Source organism: Lucilia sericata, unplaced genomic scaffold (genome assembly GCF_015586225.1).
Source record: "Lucilia sericata isolate MDLA Ls3-8-SP2 unplaced genomic scaffold, ASM1558622v1 Contig000109F_arrow, whole genome shotgun sequence".
Classification (NCBI taxonomy): Eukaryota; Metazoa; Arthropoda; class Insecta; order Diptera; family Calliphoridae; genus Lucilia; species Lucilia sericata.
The window spans coordinates 220,145-236,815 of NW_023994141.1; the positions used below are offsets into that span (position 1 = coordinate 220,145).

At 31.6% G+C, this 16,671-nt stretch overlaps 1 protein-coding gene across 1 annotated transcript; it reads left to right on the forward strand.

The window, feature by feature from the left end:
• Positions 1-2,804: 2,804 nt before the first annotated feature.
• LOC119600285 (dorsal-ventral patterning protein tolloid) lies at positions 2,805-14,304 on the forward strand. The gene is made up of 12 exons (XM_037950435.1): positions 2,805-2,981; positions 3,058-3,404; positions 4,216-4,317; positions 6,608-6,883; positions 6,948-7,575; positions 9,230-9,428; positions 11,323-11,584; positions 11,661-11,866; positions 11,985-12,347; positions 13,005-13,472; positions 13,544-13,797; positions 13,865-14,304. Exons 1-12 carry the CDS (start codon positions 2,805-2,807, stop codon positions 14,147-14,149), a joined length of 3,567 nt encoding a protein of 1,188 aa, XP_037806363.1. The 3' UTR covers positions 14,150-14,304.
• The last annotated feature ends 2,367 nt before the right edge of the window (positions 14,305-16,671 follow it).

A 16,671-nucleotide genomic window follows, 5' to 3' on the forward strand; every position in this document is an offset into this window, starting at 1 on the left:
TAGTCAAGCAGCACTTATTTTCCTAAACTTTTATACTACCACTTCCCTATTAGTCGGACCATGCTGGAAATATCTGCCAAGGCTGGGTCTCTTGTCTGACATTAGCCCTGTTTGGATCCATGAGGGACTATTATGGAAATGAAGAGGCAGATGAGCTTGCCAGAACGGGATCTGATATTGATATCTACAACGCAGTTTCAGTAGCAGTCCCGTTAGGTTTTACCAAATCAGTATCCCCAGGTTCTTACTTCAAAAAGTTGAAATTAGATGGAAAGAGGGCCAAGCTATTGTGTTCTTTCTTCAACGTTGTAAACTGAAATAGGCGGGATATATTAAGGTTGTTAGCAGTAATAACTGGACACTGGGTATTAGAAAGATATGCAAGTCGAATTGGAATCTCCTTCAATGAATACTGTCGCTGTTGCAAAGACAGGGAAAAGGAAGAAACGGGTTTCTATCTTCTATGTTAATATCCTGCTCTAGCCTTTAGTATAAACAAATTTCTTGGCTGTTAAAATGAAGGCTGGATCTAATACTAAACAATACTACATCTGACCAGTAGAGTGTTCCAAGCAAAACGCGTAGTGAACTAAAACGGTAACCAACTAAACGCCTGCTCTTTGAGGCAGTAAAACCTTCCCCGAACTTTTTGAATATTGATAACAATCTGTAAAAAATAGATGGAATAACCTATGTTATTAGCAATAATAACAGAATACTGGGTCTTAGATACATATGTTAGTCGTCTTGGGCTCCTCTTCAATGAATACTGCCACAGTTGCAAAGACAGGGAAAGGAAGATATATGAATACTCTGCTCTAGCCTTTTGAAGAACAATTTTTTTGTTACTTCATATCCAATATTGGTCTAAACTTAATGACATTTTAAAATTTCTCACGGCTACAGGCTGGATCTAATACTACACAATACAGCAACTCACGAGTGGAGTGGTCCTGTCAAAACGAAGTCCCTTCGACTTTACTTGATTGTTCACGCTTAGTGAACTAACACGATAACCAACCAACCGCCTGCTCCTGTAGGCAGTAACAATCTGCAAATGGGAGTAGTGCTAATTGTGTCAATTTCAACGCTTATTCCCGACACTCGGAAGCTATATACATACATGCATATGTATCTTTCATAAAGATCTCATTCGTGGACTATTGAACAGATTATTTCACAACATAAACAGGGAAATACCATTCTTCAGCAGTATAGTATGTGTGCGGAATTAGCTTCCTTAGCTGAAACTGGACAGGGTAAGTTTAGATGGAAAAGTAAACTACATTACGCTACTTTCCTAGTTCCAATAGAATTCACTGCATGAGAAGGTGTCATTCTTGAGATATAAAATTATGGAGTCACTTGTATATCGTAATTCGAAAACGCAAGAAGAAAAGTCGCTGGATCAACATTTTAGAACTCCAATAATGCAGTTTTTCAATTTTTTCCCAATTTGTAAGAGCCACGCGATGCAGAAGGACAATTCATATTCTTGGGTTAGGCCAGAATTTTTTAGGAATGATCGCTGTAAAAGAACCCGCATGTAGCTGGCGATAATTCTCGAGTTCTGAAGTTATGTCTTTAGATAATGGGAGTTCCTGCGTTGACAAAGAGAAAGATTGGGGGTTGTCATAGAATTCAATAATTGTCGAAATTGGATTTGAAAGTGGCAAAAAAACATGATCAGATTTAATGAAATATAATATTATCTTTGTTGTGTTCGATCTAGAATATGAATCATTATCTAGCGAAAAATAGAAAACATACGATTTTATGATGACCTACAAGAGTAGTAGCTCGGAAGCGAAACGTTCGAACTTATCCGTCATTTCATCATGAGTACTCACGATGCCCTTAGAAGTTTCAGCATTCTGAACCAAAGGCGAATGATGTACTATTTTAGGCAATCTAGTTCCATATTTTCCCAAATGTCCTGCCAACTTCACATGATAGCTTGTATATTAAAAATATTTAAGAATCTCTGGAATTCGAATCCAAAAACACCACAATGATGATCCTCTTTAAACAAGAACTGATACTTTGGTGTATTTGATATGAAGAAAACAAATACGAAGGTGTGTGACGATGAGGTATGTACGACGACTAACTACAAAAGTATCTGTGCATAAAGGGGATCTTTGTGTGATTATGTGTGTGTGTGTAAGAAGAGCTCGCGATCTTGTATAGATTATATTCGTATTAATAAGTAAGATACTCGTACCCTTAACCGAAAAATATGTGTATTTGCTGCTAAAGAGGCTGGTTTGCTGATGTTAACGTACGTACGGCTTATCCCAACATTTATGAATCCATGTGGTTGTCCGTCCAACCGCCTAATGATCTTTAAGTGTTAGTGTGTGCTTATGTTGAGTGAAGATGCCTTTTTATGATTGTTAAGATTTCGGTAGAATATTTTTATGCGAGTGTGTGTGTGTGTGTCTGAACTTATTTGTTTGTTTGCTTTATATTTTTACCTTTTTACCTTTTGTTAGTTTTTATGTTTTTTCGGTTAAAGATACAAATTTCTATATTATGAGCATGTTGCGTGTGTTATACGATCAGTAAGAGATTTCTATTCAAAGAGTGAAGTTAAAAGACAAAAATACCGAAAGAACAAAAAATTATTTTTTAAATATAAAATTGAATAATATTTATTTAAGATAAATTTAAGAATTTATTGCAACAACAGTAACGATAAAAACGTTTTAAACAAACATAAATAAAAATATTTAAATTTAAGTGTTTTTGGTGTTATTTGCTTAAAAGTGTTAAAGTAAAAACAAAATATGTTATTTTGTAAAATGATCTATGTATTTTTATGTGGTTTTCTACTACTACCAACAAATGTGAAAGGCTTTAATTTTGGTTTTCCTTCAAAAAGTTTTATGAAAATGCCCGAGGATCTGCAAGTAGATCCCGATGGTTATTTTGATATTATAGAAAAACCTGAACAATTTATACAGATAGATAAGCAAATTGTAAGTTTTAAAAGATATTTACTTATTTAACAAATTGGAAACGTAATTAATTGTTAATTTTTTTTCACTTTTAAAGGCTCCCAATACTAAAGGAAACGTAGCTGGCAAATCACCTGCCCATGTTCAACATTTGCTTGAATTGGCGGCTGCAGAAGCCGACAAAGAAGCTTCGTTTTCCTCTAAAAAGGCACGCAAAAAATCACAAAATCATTTGCCAGCCTTTATGTTCAATAGCGATGTCTCAAAAATACAATCTAATGCCAAGAATATTGAACATGATACACATCACAATTTCTTTTATGAACGCAACATCATAGTGGAACCCAGCGTGCCACCAGAGAAACTTCTAACGGAGAAAAAAGATAAAGGTGATGACTCGCAAGGCATACCCAAAGAGAAACTAAGACAAATGACATTGAAAAGGTAAGTTAAAAAATATTGTATATTAGAGATATGTTATAGAAAGGAAAAGAAATCTTAGAATTAAATGGAATGTTAACCAGCAGGTGTTTTGTTTTAGACAATCTTCGTAACTACAGTTCTCCAAAAACAAACAACTCTTAATGAAGTGATAAATTGCTCATCATTATAAAAAGTTAGAACTCATATTTTAAATCATCCAGTTTGTAGTCTTCTCTTATTAATTGCTCTTTATTAAATATTTATATTCCTTACTCTCTTTGATTTCCTTTTTTTAATGCTCTTTTAATTTCCTTGATCTTTCATTCACTTTACAATTAAGAGCATTTAACACAACCACCCCTTAAACGCGTGTTATTATTTCGCCCTTAAAACACTTCAAGAGCTCAAGTGTTTCTACCTGTAAGTCGTCACAGCACGATCATTTCAAGTGTTTTATGACACACACTCTTATACAAATTAACAACGGTCATAAACTGCAACACACACACAAATTCGCAAACACAAACACTTTTCTTTTCAATTCAATTAACAAGGATTTCCAGTAGGGTTTTTCCCTTAAATATCCAGTCATTATGAATGTTTAATATATTTCTTAGAATTTCCACACACACACAGCAAAATTCTTTGACTATTGTTTGTGGCAATTCCCTGGAAAATCCCATAGAATTTTCAATTGAGATTAACAATTTATACCTGCTGAGTGATTTCAAGTACCTGGTGGATTTAAAACCTATTAAAAATATATCTACCAGAAGTGATCTATAGTATGTTAAAGATTTGTAATGCTCTTTGTTTTGTTGTATATTTACAGGCGTTTGTTTAAGCAGCTCAAGGGTCGTAAGGTGCGTGGACCCAAGAGACACAAGAAGCGTAGTAATGCGCAAAAACACAAGAAGACAAAATTGCAAAACAGGTAAACCCAGTAATTTTAAGTGGAAGTAATTTATTAATTGTGTTCTAATTATAAAATAGTGTATTTTGAGAAGTTAATTTAGGAATAAAAGTTAAATTTTAGGTATTAAAGTAAAATTAATTCAAAATTAATTAAAATAAGTTATTGGATTTCAATTCAAAATCAAATTCCTTATTCCTCAAATTAATTATTAATCAGTTTGAATTGGTCCTTCGAACCCAAGATAATTTCCGTTTAACACAATATTTTTGATACGTACCAGATATGGTAAAAAGAAAATGTTCAGTTTCAGATGATTTGTTCTTCTTAATCAGATGGCAATAGCTTCCGTTTTAAATTGAACATTTGACACTCATTCCTTATTTTTTCAAATTCACCATATTTTTGTATAGTTTTTCTTTTCTGAACTTATTTAAAGTAGATTACATCTTTACGTCATCAGGGGGATCTGATTTAGTAATTTGGGTGGATTTTTTATTTTGTTTATATTATCATAAGTTCGCCAGATAATTGCTCTGCGCTGCCAAGTAAACCGATTTACTATTTCAAAAATTATCTACCCAACGAACGTTAGAAGATAGAATATTTTAAACTCTCCCCAATTATTAAGAAACAAAAATATTTTGAAAAGTTTTTAAGAAAAGAATCACCTCCTCAGAAAATAATCACCTCCACCTGAGCCTCCTCTTTCTGGTTGCCACAGATCTAGACCAGGCTGAGAGAGAGTGTTTGTTACTTATAGGAGAGTGAGCTTACGTAAACAAGGGAAATTATAGAGAACAATTTGTCTATCTCTGATCTAGACCCTGAAATATAGTTAGTTTGAAAATGTTACATTAAATCCTAAGAAATACTCCTAGGACTCCATCGGGCCTGTTGTGCGCCGCTCCGGTCTGATAGACTTAAACACTAGCTATTAACCTTCCGGAGGACCCAGAAACATACTTTTCAATTATTCTTATCTTCAGTATGAAAAAGTTTCATCAGTTCGAACTATTTATCATTAATTAAATATTTTGCTACAATAATGCTAAAGACCTTGACCTTGATGATCTTCTATAGTTAGTTAGTTTGAAAGGAGAATGTATATACATCAAATCCGAAGAAATACACCTAGACCTCTATCGGGCCTGTTGTGCGCTCCTTAACCAGTGCCCCAGGTGGGAATCGAACCCACCACCTCCGGTATACCAGACTAGAACACTAATCACCAACCTATCGGAGGCCTATTGTTTTTGAAAAAAGTTTCGGTTTTAAAAAAATTCAGAAAAATTCTATTCATATATTCTTTATAAAAAACCTGCAGAACCGGCTAAATAGAGAAGGTCTTGGCCTGTTGAGCGTCGCTCCGGTCTGATAAACTTAAACACTAACTACTAACCTAACGCAGGACCCAGAAACATACTTTTCAATTATTCTTATCTTCAGTATGAAAGTACGATCTGTTCGAAATATTAATCATTAATTAGATATTTTGCTCTAATAATGCTAAAGTCCTTGACGATCTTCTATAGTTTTTGAAAAAATTTTCGTTTTCAATAAAATTTTATTCATATATTCTTTATGAACTCCTAAAATTTGAAACTACAAACTAAATTGGTCGTCGGTTAAATTGGGGAGTTCTTGGACCTCTTGCGCTCATTGGAATGAGCTTTTGACAATAAACTCAAATAAAAACTCACTCAAAACAGAAAAAAATACAAATTCTATCTATAACCGAAATATTAAAGGTCAAAGGTCACAAATGAATTTTTTTTGGAAACAATTGAATTATAAACCTAAAGAATCAAATTTCCTATATTTTATAGACATTTTCGAGTTATAGTCCATTTATTTTTTTTTAATTTTCAAAATATTATAAACTAATAAAGTTGTTGTGATCATCTTTTCCAGCAATTAGTAAAAGTCGAATAAACAATTTTTAACGTACCTGGGTCACTACCTTTAGAGACTTTTGAATAACAATATTTCGGGTGGCGGACACTTGACTTTTGGCAACTTATTTAGAACATAAAAAGGATATCGAAAACAATTTTGATCTTTATATAATCTATATGATATAAAATTTGTTCCTAAAACTTGACATATAAACATATTACTAAGACCTCAAAAGTTTCTTAATTTAAAATTAATAATATAAAGTCTTTATTTAAATAACATAATTTAAGTAGTATTGTAAATTTAAAAAAAGCTCTGTAAAATTAAATAAATTTTAAAATTAAAAAAAAAAATAAATTAAAAATTTAAAATAAAAATTTCTTTATTTTTGTCTTATTTTTATCACAACTAGTGCTCCCCTACTAATGCAGCATAATGATTTAATCCTGGATGACAGCACACAAAATGATGTTATAAATCGTCCAAAACGTGCTGTAACCGCTAAAAAAGAAAGAATCTGGGATTATGGTGTTATACCCTATGAAATTGATCATATTTTTAGTGGAGCACACAAGGCACTCTTCAAGCAGGCCATGAGACATTGGGAAAATTTTACTTGTATTAAGTTTGTGGAAAGAGATCCCAAAGTGCATCCAAATTATATATATTTTACCATTAAAAATTGTGGGTAAGTAAAGAGTTAAATTAAAGCTTCTTAATAGAGAAATTAACTTTTAAATTTTCCTTAACAGCTGCTGTTCTTTTGTGGGTAAACGTGGCAATGGCCGCCAAGCTATTTCTATAGGACGTAATTGTGAAAAATTTGGCATTGTGGTGCATGAACTGGGTCATGTGGTGGGCTTTTGGCATGAACACACACGCACAGATCGTGATCAACATATTATCATTAATAAGGCGAATATAATGAAGGGTCAGGAATATAATTTTGATGTTTTATCACCCGAAGATGTGGATTCATTGGGTTTACCCTATGATTACAATTCGATAATGCACTATGCTCGCAATACTTTTTCGAAAAGTGTTTATCTCGATACTATACAACCTTTGGGTGTGCGTGAACATGAAAAGATAGAAATTGGCCAACGTATTAAGTTGAGTAAGGGTGATATAGCTCAGGCCAATTTACTGTATAAATGTGCCACTTGTGGCCGCACTTTTCAACAGAATGCGGGTCAAATTGTTGCACCTCATTATAGTTATAAGGGAGGCAGTGGTAATGATCTAAATGATGAGGTCGAGGGTAGTGGCAGTGATGGTGATTATGATTTTAATGGAGATTTCGATAAATCTTTGGAATCTTGTGAATGGCGTATAACGGCTACGAATGGTGAGAGGATTATATTGCAGTTGCATCAAGTGGTAAGTTGTTTTTATTTTTTTGTTTTTGTATTTTGAAATCAGTACAAATTTCAATTGAAGTCATATTCTTGGAAGGAGAATTTTAACTTAACTCTTTTGTATTAAAAATATTTTTACTTTTCATCAATTAATTAGTTGATAGATAAGAAAAGTACTTTTTTTTTGTTTTTTGTCTTCTTTTACGTTTTTTGGAGCTTTTATAAGTACTAAGTTTTTGATTTTAAAGAATCAAAATAATAACCCTTATATCCTTAAAAACGCTTAATCATTCTATGACAAAAAGGAAAAAGTACCAAAAAATAGTTTTTTCCTTCTCTTCAGCAGGATGTTTAAAAGTTTTAAATTCCAATACAAAACTTTTATAAGAAACACACATTTAAAATTTCGATATTTTCAAAAGTTCTGATCTGATTTTAATAAAGAAGTGACATACAAAACAAAAACATGATTTTCATATAACTGGAGATATGTACTTTTCCCATTTTGCTCTAATAAAAAGTACGATTTACAATTGGAATGTAATATAGTTTCAACATTTTGGAGTAAATGTCATATATTATTTATTGTTGCCAAAAAGTACTTTTTTGTAAAACAAAAAGTACCAAATCAGGGATTTTCTAGCCCTATTTTTTGCAATTTAAGACCAACACCTTTCCTTTTTCCACTTCTTAAAGCGCTTTTCTTAAACAAATTACTAAAAAAGTACTTTTTGAAAACGGTGTTATTTTGAGATAATTTAGTTTTAAAATTATATTTTTATGTTTAAAAGTACTATTGATCAGAATTCTTAGCTAAAAGGTGCTTTTTGTGATGTAAAATAATAAGTACCAAAAACAACGACTTTCTAGACCTTATTATAATTTTGAAATTTAATATCATTTCATTTCCATTTTCTTAAATTTAGAAGAACTTTTTCTTAAAAAAAAAAGTAACAAAAAGTACTTTAAGGAGTATTATTGAATGAAAATAATACTTTATGCAAAGAAAATAAAAAAAATACCATAAGAAAGGAATTCTATCACTTTCGTAAAATTTTATTTGTATAGCTTTTGGAATACTTTCTAAGAAATAAAAGCCTAAAATTTGGCATTAATTTCCAAAAAAGTACTTTTTTAAGTTTTAATTAATTAAAGTACTTTTTTGAAGAAACTACTTTATATCGAATCAAAAAAAAAAAAAAACTACTATAATATGTCCTAACTACCCTTTTTGAAGTTTAAAATACTAATAGTGAAATTTTATATCTCCTTAATATTTTCAATTATGTTTTTAAAAAAGTACTTTTTGGAAAAAAACTTTAAAAAAACAAAAATAAATTTACATTTAAAAGTTTGCTACAAAAACCATTAATATTTTAAAATTGTTGGGGGTACGTACATATTGTTCAAATATTTAGGAAAAAAGTGTTGAAATTGCAAGAATATTGTTAAGTTAGAATGAAAACATGCTAAGTCTAATTTTAGCAAAAATTGCCATGTTAAGGAAAATTAATAGAATTGACAATTAAATAGTTTAATTTAATTTTATTAAATTTATTATTAATAGATTATAGTGAAAATATGTTCTAACCATTTTCTAAATAATAAGTTTTATTAGTTATCAATAGAAATTAAACATTTTCTAAACCAATTAATGTAAAATTGTATTCTTTCAGAACCTCTTCCTTTCCCCCGACTGTACCGATGATTATGTGGAAATACGTGATGGTTATTGGCATAAATCACCCGTTATACAACGTTTATGTGGGAATCATACATCTGTAACTATAAAAAGTGACTCCAGTCGTATGCTGATTAGTTATGTTAATCGGCGTAGTATTAAAGGTTTTCGCGGTTTTATAGCTGATTTTGAGGGTAAGTGATTTTAGTTTTTTCATTGTAATAAACAAATGACAAATTTATGGCAAACCACAAACCAAAAATATCATACGATAAAAATCGGTTTATGTTTAGGAAAAGGGTAAACAGGTGGTGTTTATGGTCCTTCTAACAAAAGTACTACAAACAAACAGCTATCGTAGGCATTTGTTCTGTGTAACATTTCTATGCGTAGCCAGTCCTATAGGAAAGAAAATTATTTAACCATTTAGTTTATAATGCATGTATTTCCTTTATTTCCTATGAATTATGTTTGTATAAGTGCTGTGTTACCAAAAAAAAAAAATGCTCTATTTGAACAAAAAACTTTGTTTGCTGCAAATTAGTTGCGGACTATTAAGCAAAAAAGTAATAATTGTTGATTTATTTACTAAACAATACTGTGTTTACAGCGGCAAACATTTTATTATTGTTTAATAAAGTTGACTGAAAAAGTTTTTTTTTTTTAAAAAAAAAGGGAGACACTTTAAGTGGATATTAAATAGCTGTTTAAGGGATTCATATTTAGAACAAATTTTCTTTAACTTAGTTTGCTGTGTTATTATTATAAACCACTTTAACTTTCTAAACTTTAAGCAATTAATCATATTTTAGACATTTTAATCAGCTGTTGTCGAAAAGAAACCTTGATATATTTAGAAACAATTAAATTTAAGCCTATTTTTAGGCTGTAAAAACTTTAAAAAGCTTTAAATATAAAACTTTTTGAAGTATTTTTTCAGATTAAAGAAAAGTTTTAATAAATTTAAATTGGTTTTTTATTATAAATATAAAATTTAAGTTATATGAAGCTGAAAAATAGGCTACAATATTTGTTAAACTTACATCCTAAAAGTATGCAACAAAATTTTGTTTGTTAAATAAGTTATTTTTTAGAATAATTGATAGAGTTTAAACAAAACTTTCTTTTAATAAATAGACGACATTCATCTTATAGATTTGAATTATAAACTTAACATTGATCTTTAACAAAATAGAAAAAAAGAAGATCTAACAACCATATAATTCTATGAGAAAATTGATTAAATCTCTCTCTAAAACTTTCGACATCCCAGATATATTATATGCCCATATCTCTGCCTTAATGTATTAGATCCATTTTCGATCAATTAATCAACTACGAAAGAGAAACCAAGACTGTCTCAGTTATTGATGTTTGACGTTTGTCTTTTAAAATAATATTCTCAAAATCCCCAAATATCTTTTGAACTTGCATTAATATATCAGACAAACCAAAACCGAAACCCAACACTACCTCAGTTTCTAAAGTTTGATCGTTTGTTTTTAAAACAAACTTTTCGAAAATTGGTTAATTCTTTCTTTAAAACTTTCGACTTCCCAGATATCTCATAAGTCCAAATCTCTGCCTTAATGTTCAAGACCCATTTTCTAGAATTTTATTAAGATAGTCAATAGAGATATAAAGAGAACCCGAGACTATCTCAGTTTGACCGTTTGTCTTTTAAAATAATAATCGAAAGGCCCAAATAGGAAAGAAAATTACATTAATATATCAGACAAATATTCGAGAATATTTCTATTGAAAATCAACTAAATCGAGCCAAAAATGGCTGAGAAATAAACCCAAAACCAATACTACCTCTGTATTTTTGTTAAAATAATCTTCCCGAAACCCCAGATATCTTTCAGATATCAAAAAAAAAACTATAAAGCATTCTTCTATTGAAAATCAACAAAATCAAGCCAAAAATTGCTGAAATATGATAAAATTGTTAAATAAAGTAGTAGATCAAGAGATCATATTTGGGACTAAAAATTGGTACCAAGTTTTTCCTAATTTCCTGAAAATATTGTATTCCTGTTTTATAAAATATATTAACCAAAAACCTTATTTAATTTTTTCCTTTAGTGGTCTGTGGTGGTGATATATTTCTAACCGAAGATCGGCGCATAGACTCACCCAACTATCCTCTAGAGTACTTTCCCGATAAAGAGTGTATTTGGCGTATAACCGTACCCGATAATCATCAAGTGGCCTTAAAGTTTCAATCATTTGAATTGGAAAATCATGATAATTGTATTTACGATTATGTAGAGATAAGAGATGGCAATAGTTCCGAGTCCAAATTAATAGGAATATTTTGTGGCTACAAATTGCCACCAAATATAAAGTAAGTTTTTATTTTTTACAATAAAACAAAACAAATTAAAAACATTTAATAATATTTTTCCTTTTTAATTTAACAGAACCAATAGCAATCAAATGTATTTGAAATTTGTATCGGATGGCTCAGTGCAAAAAGTTGGCTTTTCAGCTGTATTCATGAAGGAAGTCGATGAATGTAAATTTGCCAATCATGGCTGTGAACACGAATGTATAAATACTTTGGGGAGCTATCAGTGTGGTTGTTTTGCCGGCTATGAATTGCAGCCAAATGGCAGAACATGTGAAGGTATGTATGTGTGGTAGAAACAATATTTGAAAATGCAATATCCAAATATGCATGTATAGGTTTTCAGATAACCAGAATTTATGTTTTATATTGTAATTTTAATTTGTTTCGTTTACAGATGCTTGTGGTGGTATCATCGATGCCAGTGTGGGCAGTGGTATGGTTAACTCACCCTCTTGGCCAGATGTCTATCCCATTTCTAAGGAATGCATTTGGGAAATTGTGGCTCCCGCTAATCATGCAGTTTTTCTAAATTTTACTGCCTTCGATTTGGAGGGCACTAAGTTCCAATATACCGAATGTAATTATGATTATTTGGTGATTTATTCAAAGTTGCGGGATAATAGATTGAAGAAAATTGGTGTTTATTGTGGTCATGAAATACCTCCTATTATTAATTCGGAACAGAGTATTTTACGTTTGGAATTCTTTTCGGATAAATCGGTACAGCATACAGGATTCTCGGCGAAATTTGAAATAGGTAAGTGAAATACTTTTAAAATTTTATTTATAACTTAGTTTAGACACAAAAATGCTTGCGAAGTGACAGAATTGGCTAAATAACAATAGTTTGGTTCACCGAAGAAAGAATTTTAGTTGTCACAAACGAATTTGGGTTACACATACATACATGTCTCGATACCAGCAACAAAAATGTTCAAATGCAAAGAAAAATTCATTGAAAACAAAAACTTGATTAAAGCAATAAAATTTCTGTAATCGAAACGTTCGTTTACCACAACCAATCTGGTTTCTTTATAACAAGATCGCTTTTCTTGATTTCTAAAAATTGAAATGTAAGATACATCCACAGAGACTACAGAATTCGTTTTCTAGGTTTTCCCTGCGGAAAATATTTGTTATCGCAACTAAACTTTTTAATTGCTATTGCTTTGTTTTTAACGAGATTAAATTCTGTCAACAGAGTGCTTATTGAAGAGTTTAAAATGATTGACTGACAACAATATGTATTGGTTAGCTCGAGCAAAGTGTTCTTTATGAAATCATAAAATATAATGATCATTAACTTAACAACGTTTCGGTTTAAACTCTCCCCCCAAAACATATTGAAAAAAACACACAAATTCTATAACAAGATCAAACAACTAACAATCCCTTCCTTTTCCCTTTCTTTCAGATACCGACGAGTGCAGCATCAACAATGGGGGCTGTCAACATCATTGTCGCAATACTTTCGGTTCGTACATTTGTAGTTGTCGTAACGGTTATAGCCTACATGAAAATCGTCATAATTGTACCGAAACCAAGTGTAAATTTGAAATAACCAATCCTTACGGGGTAATCTCCAGTCCCAGATATCCAGAGGATTATCCTCGTAATATCTATTGTTATTGGCATTTTCATACCGTCTTGGGTCATCGGGTCCAATTGACATTCCATGAATTTCAATTGGAAAATCATCAAGAATGTATATATGATTTTGTGGCCATACATGATGGTAAATCGGAAAATAGTTCGACCTTAGGTATATATTGTGGAGGTAGGGAACCGTATGCTGTGGTGGCTTCCTCCAATGATATGTTTATGGTTTTGAAAACGGATGCAGGTTTACAGCGTAAAGGTTTCTTTGCCACCTATTCAACGGGTAAGTTTTTGAGCAAAAACTATCAACAAATCATTTCTTATAAATATATATTTTTTCTTCTCTTTTTTCAGAATGTGGTGGCTATTTAAGGGCCACAAATCACTCTCAAATATTCTATTCACATCCGCGTTATGGTTCAAGACCTTATAAACGTAATATGTATTGTAATTGGCGCATACAATCGGATCCGGAGAGTAGTGTTAAAATTAAATTTTTACACTTTGAAATTGAATATTCAGAGAGATGTGATTATGATTCTTTGGAAATATCGGAGGAACAAAGTTTTCAGCGTAATACCAATCATGGCAAATACTGTGGCAATAGGGTAAGTTTTAACTTTAAAAAATATACATATATATTTAAATCTCTTACTTAATTTTATCTCTTTTCAGAAACCTCCTGTTATAGTGTCCTATTCCGATACCATTTTAATACGTTTTCAATCGGATGAGAGCACCTCCCTTAAAGGTTTTGCCATCTCTTTCATGGCCGTTGAACCCCCCGATGATGATAATGGTGATGATTTTATGTCGGTTACTCCTTTTCCCGGTTACATGAAATCGGTGTATTATTCCTCCGAGTCTCAAAGTTCCGAGGAAGAAGATGATGATCACTACAAAGACAATAGAGGTTATACACCCTATCGAACAGCCAGTCAACGTTTTCGTTTAAATTAATTTGTATTTCTTTGTAAAATTTTTTTTGTTTAAGTTTAATTTATACAAATTGCAGGTTTTAGTTTGTAAACTATATAAGTTAGGGGCGGGGAGGAGAGGAGTTAGCATGGTTAAGTGCCAGTTCATACAAATTTTGTTAGTTTTTTGTTCTCTAATTGATATTAAATGCTTTAGATAGTTGTTGAATTTTATTTTATATTATATTATTGTCTGTGTATGTATTATTTGCATTTTATTGTAAATATTTATTTTAAGTTTTTTTTTTTATTATTGCTCGGTAAGATAATAGATTTTTTGTAGTTTTATGTGTATGTTTTTGTATGTAGATATTGTTTAATAAAATTTAGTTGTAATTTAAATAAAATGAAATATTTACGTGTAAAAAAAAGATTTTAATTTCTTTTTTTTTGGTAAATAACTGGGGGTAAATTAAAAACATTTAAATAAAACTAGAAAGAAGAATGTTGATAAATTTGATGAAAAATTTAGAATCAATTCCTAGCAGTTCTACAAAGAGTCAATGCATCCCGAAAACACAGTCAGACAGAACGTCTAACCATCTGGTTGCCTCTAATTCTTCTTTCATCACATATGTACTCTTTGTAAAAGAGAGTGAAGACAGTTTTCTCTTTAGTGTCCCCTGTGTAAGCGGGAGCGGAGACAGTAGTAACTTTACAGTCCCAAAGTAATCTAGAGAGTGGATATATAAAAAAAGAAATTTAATCAGAAATGTTCATTGTCGTGTATTGACACCCTTGGACTAGTTTACTGACTGTCTCTTTGTAATCTATGGAGTGACGATTGACTTCCTCGTAGAAATGTTCATTGTCGTGTATTGACACCCTTGGTCTAGTTTACTGACTGTCTCTTTGTAATCTATGGAGTGACGATTGACTTCCTCGTAGGACAAGCACATATTAGACAGTCGGTGGCTAGGCGTAACGCTAAGGGTCCAAATTCCGCCGAGGTATTAGTCCCAACGCACGAATAATATACTATTTTAAATGGATAATGAACTTTGACCCGAAGAAGGATGAAATTTCTAAAGCTGAGATTAACATCGGAAACTTGCCGAAAAGCATGAGTAGGAGTGCGAAGGATAAATCTTTTTTTCACTAAACATACATTTTTTCACTAAATAAAACCCATTATATTCAAATACCTTACACCTTATTAATAAACATTTTATTTTATAAATGGTTTCTAAAACAATATTTGAATTATAAACCGTTTATAAAATAAACATTTTTTATGAATAAGGCCTTTATAACTTATATCGAAAATTTAATTTTTCTTATTCATCTTCTCACTTATCAAAGGTTTATTGAACACATTTTGTATGAAAATTTACTTTATAAACCTTTTATATACAATTATGAATAATGTCTTTCATATTCGGTAGGTCAGTTAATATACAGTTTTGAAATCACTGAACAGCTTGAAATGTGTTATTATAGCAAAGACAAAGGTTTTAAACCAGACTAAATCTTACGTTCAACTACTCAACACAAGATGGCGCACTATTACTAAACACTAGAGCTGAGTGCGTGAGGTGATATTTTAGAGTCACGCCATAAATTATAAATTTATAAGTGACACATTTTTAAAACATTTTAGACGTATAAATGAATCTTTAAAAAAACGCACGTTTTTCTATGTAAAAAAGTATTTAAAAAGTACCAAACAGGGGAAATTCATCTTTATTCACATTGGACACATTGAAGGTTCGCTACTGCATATCCTCTTGTCGCCTTTCTGGATATTGAAGGTGCCTTTAATAAGGTTGAACCCATTGCCATCCTGATGGCGCTAGGAGGATTGGGTGTTCACTCTCAAACTGAACGGCTCATTGGGTAACTATGTAGCAATAGGGTCATAAGTGCCACTAGCTCTCTTCATTAGGAGGTACAAAATTGAAAACATTATACCGCCAAAAAAACTTCTTACTGCACAAAGAACCTCGGCATACTCTTAGATAGCAAGATATCTTGGAATTAAAATATTTAGAACCGGGTCAACGGGATTAACGTGGTTATCTATACCTGCAAGAAGGCGGTTGGTATCATTTGGGGAATAAACCCGAAAGGTATAAACTGGACTGATTTTCGAGTCAGTGGTCTGGCCCGTACAGTTTTATGTAGTTATACTGTGGTGGCCAGCAATGGAGCATCATTCACACTGTGTAACCATTGAGAGCACTATGAGAAACATTGTCATCCTTATTACGGGAGCAATGAAGACAAAGCCAACCAAAGCACAGCATACCATATTAAACTGATTACCAGCTGACTTAATGGCCATTAAACGTACCCTCAACTCTGCGATCAGACTAAATGCATGCGGTTCGTGGTTTGTTTACAAAATTTACGGACATTCACGAATTATAAAACACTTCGAATCACTGCATTTGAATGTTGGCTATTGCATTACAAAGCCCAACTTCGATAATCGCTTTCGTATCAGGAATCTAGATAGCACTTCAGAACTAGAACTCCACCCAACTCCAGGTGTAACGAAAGTTT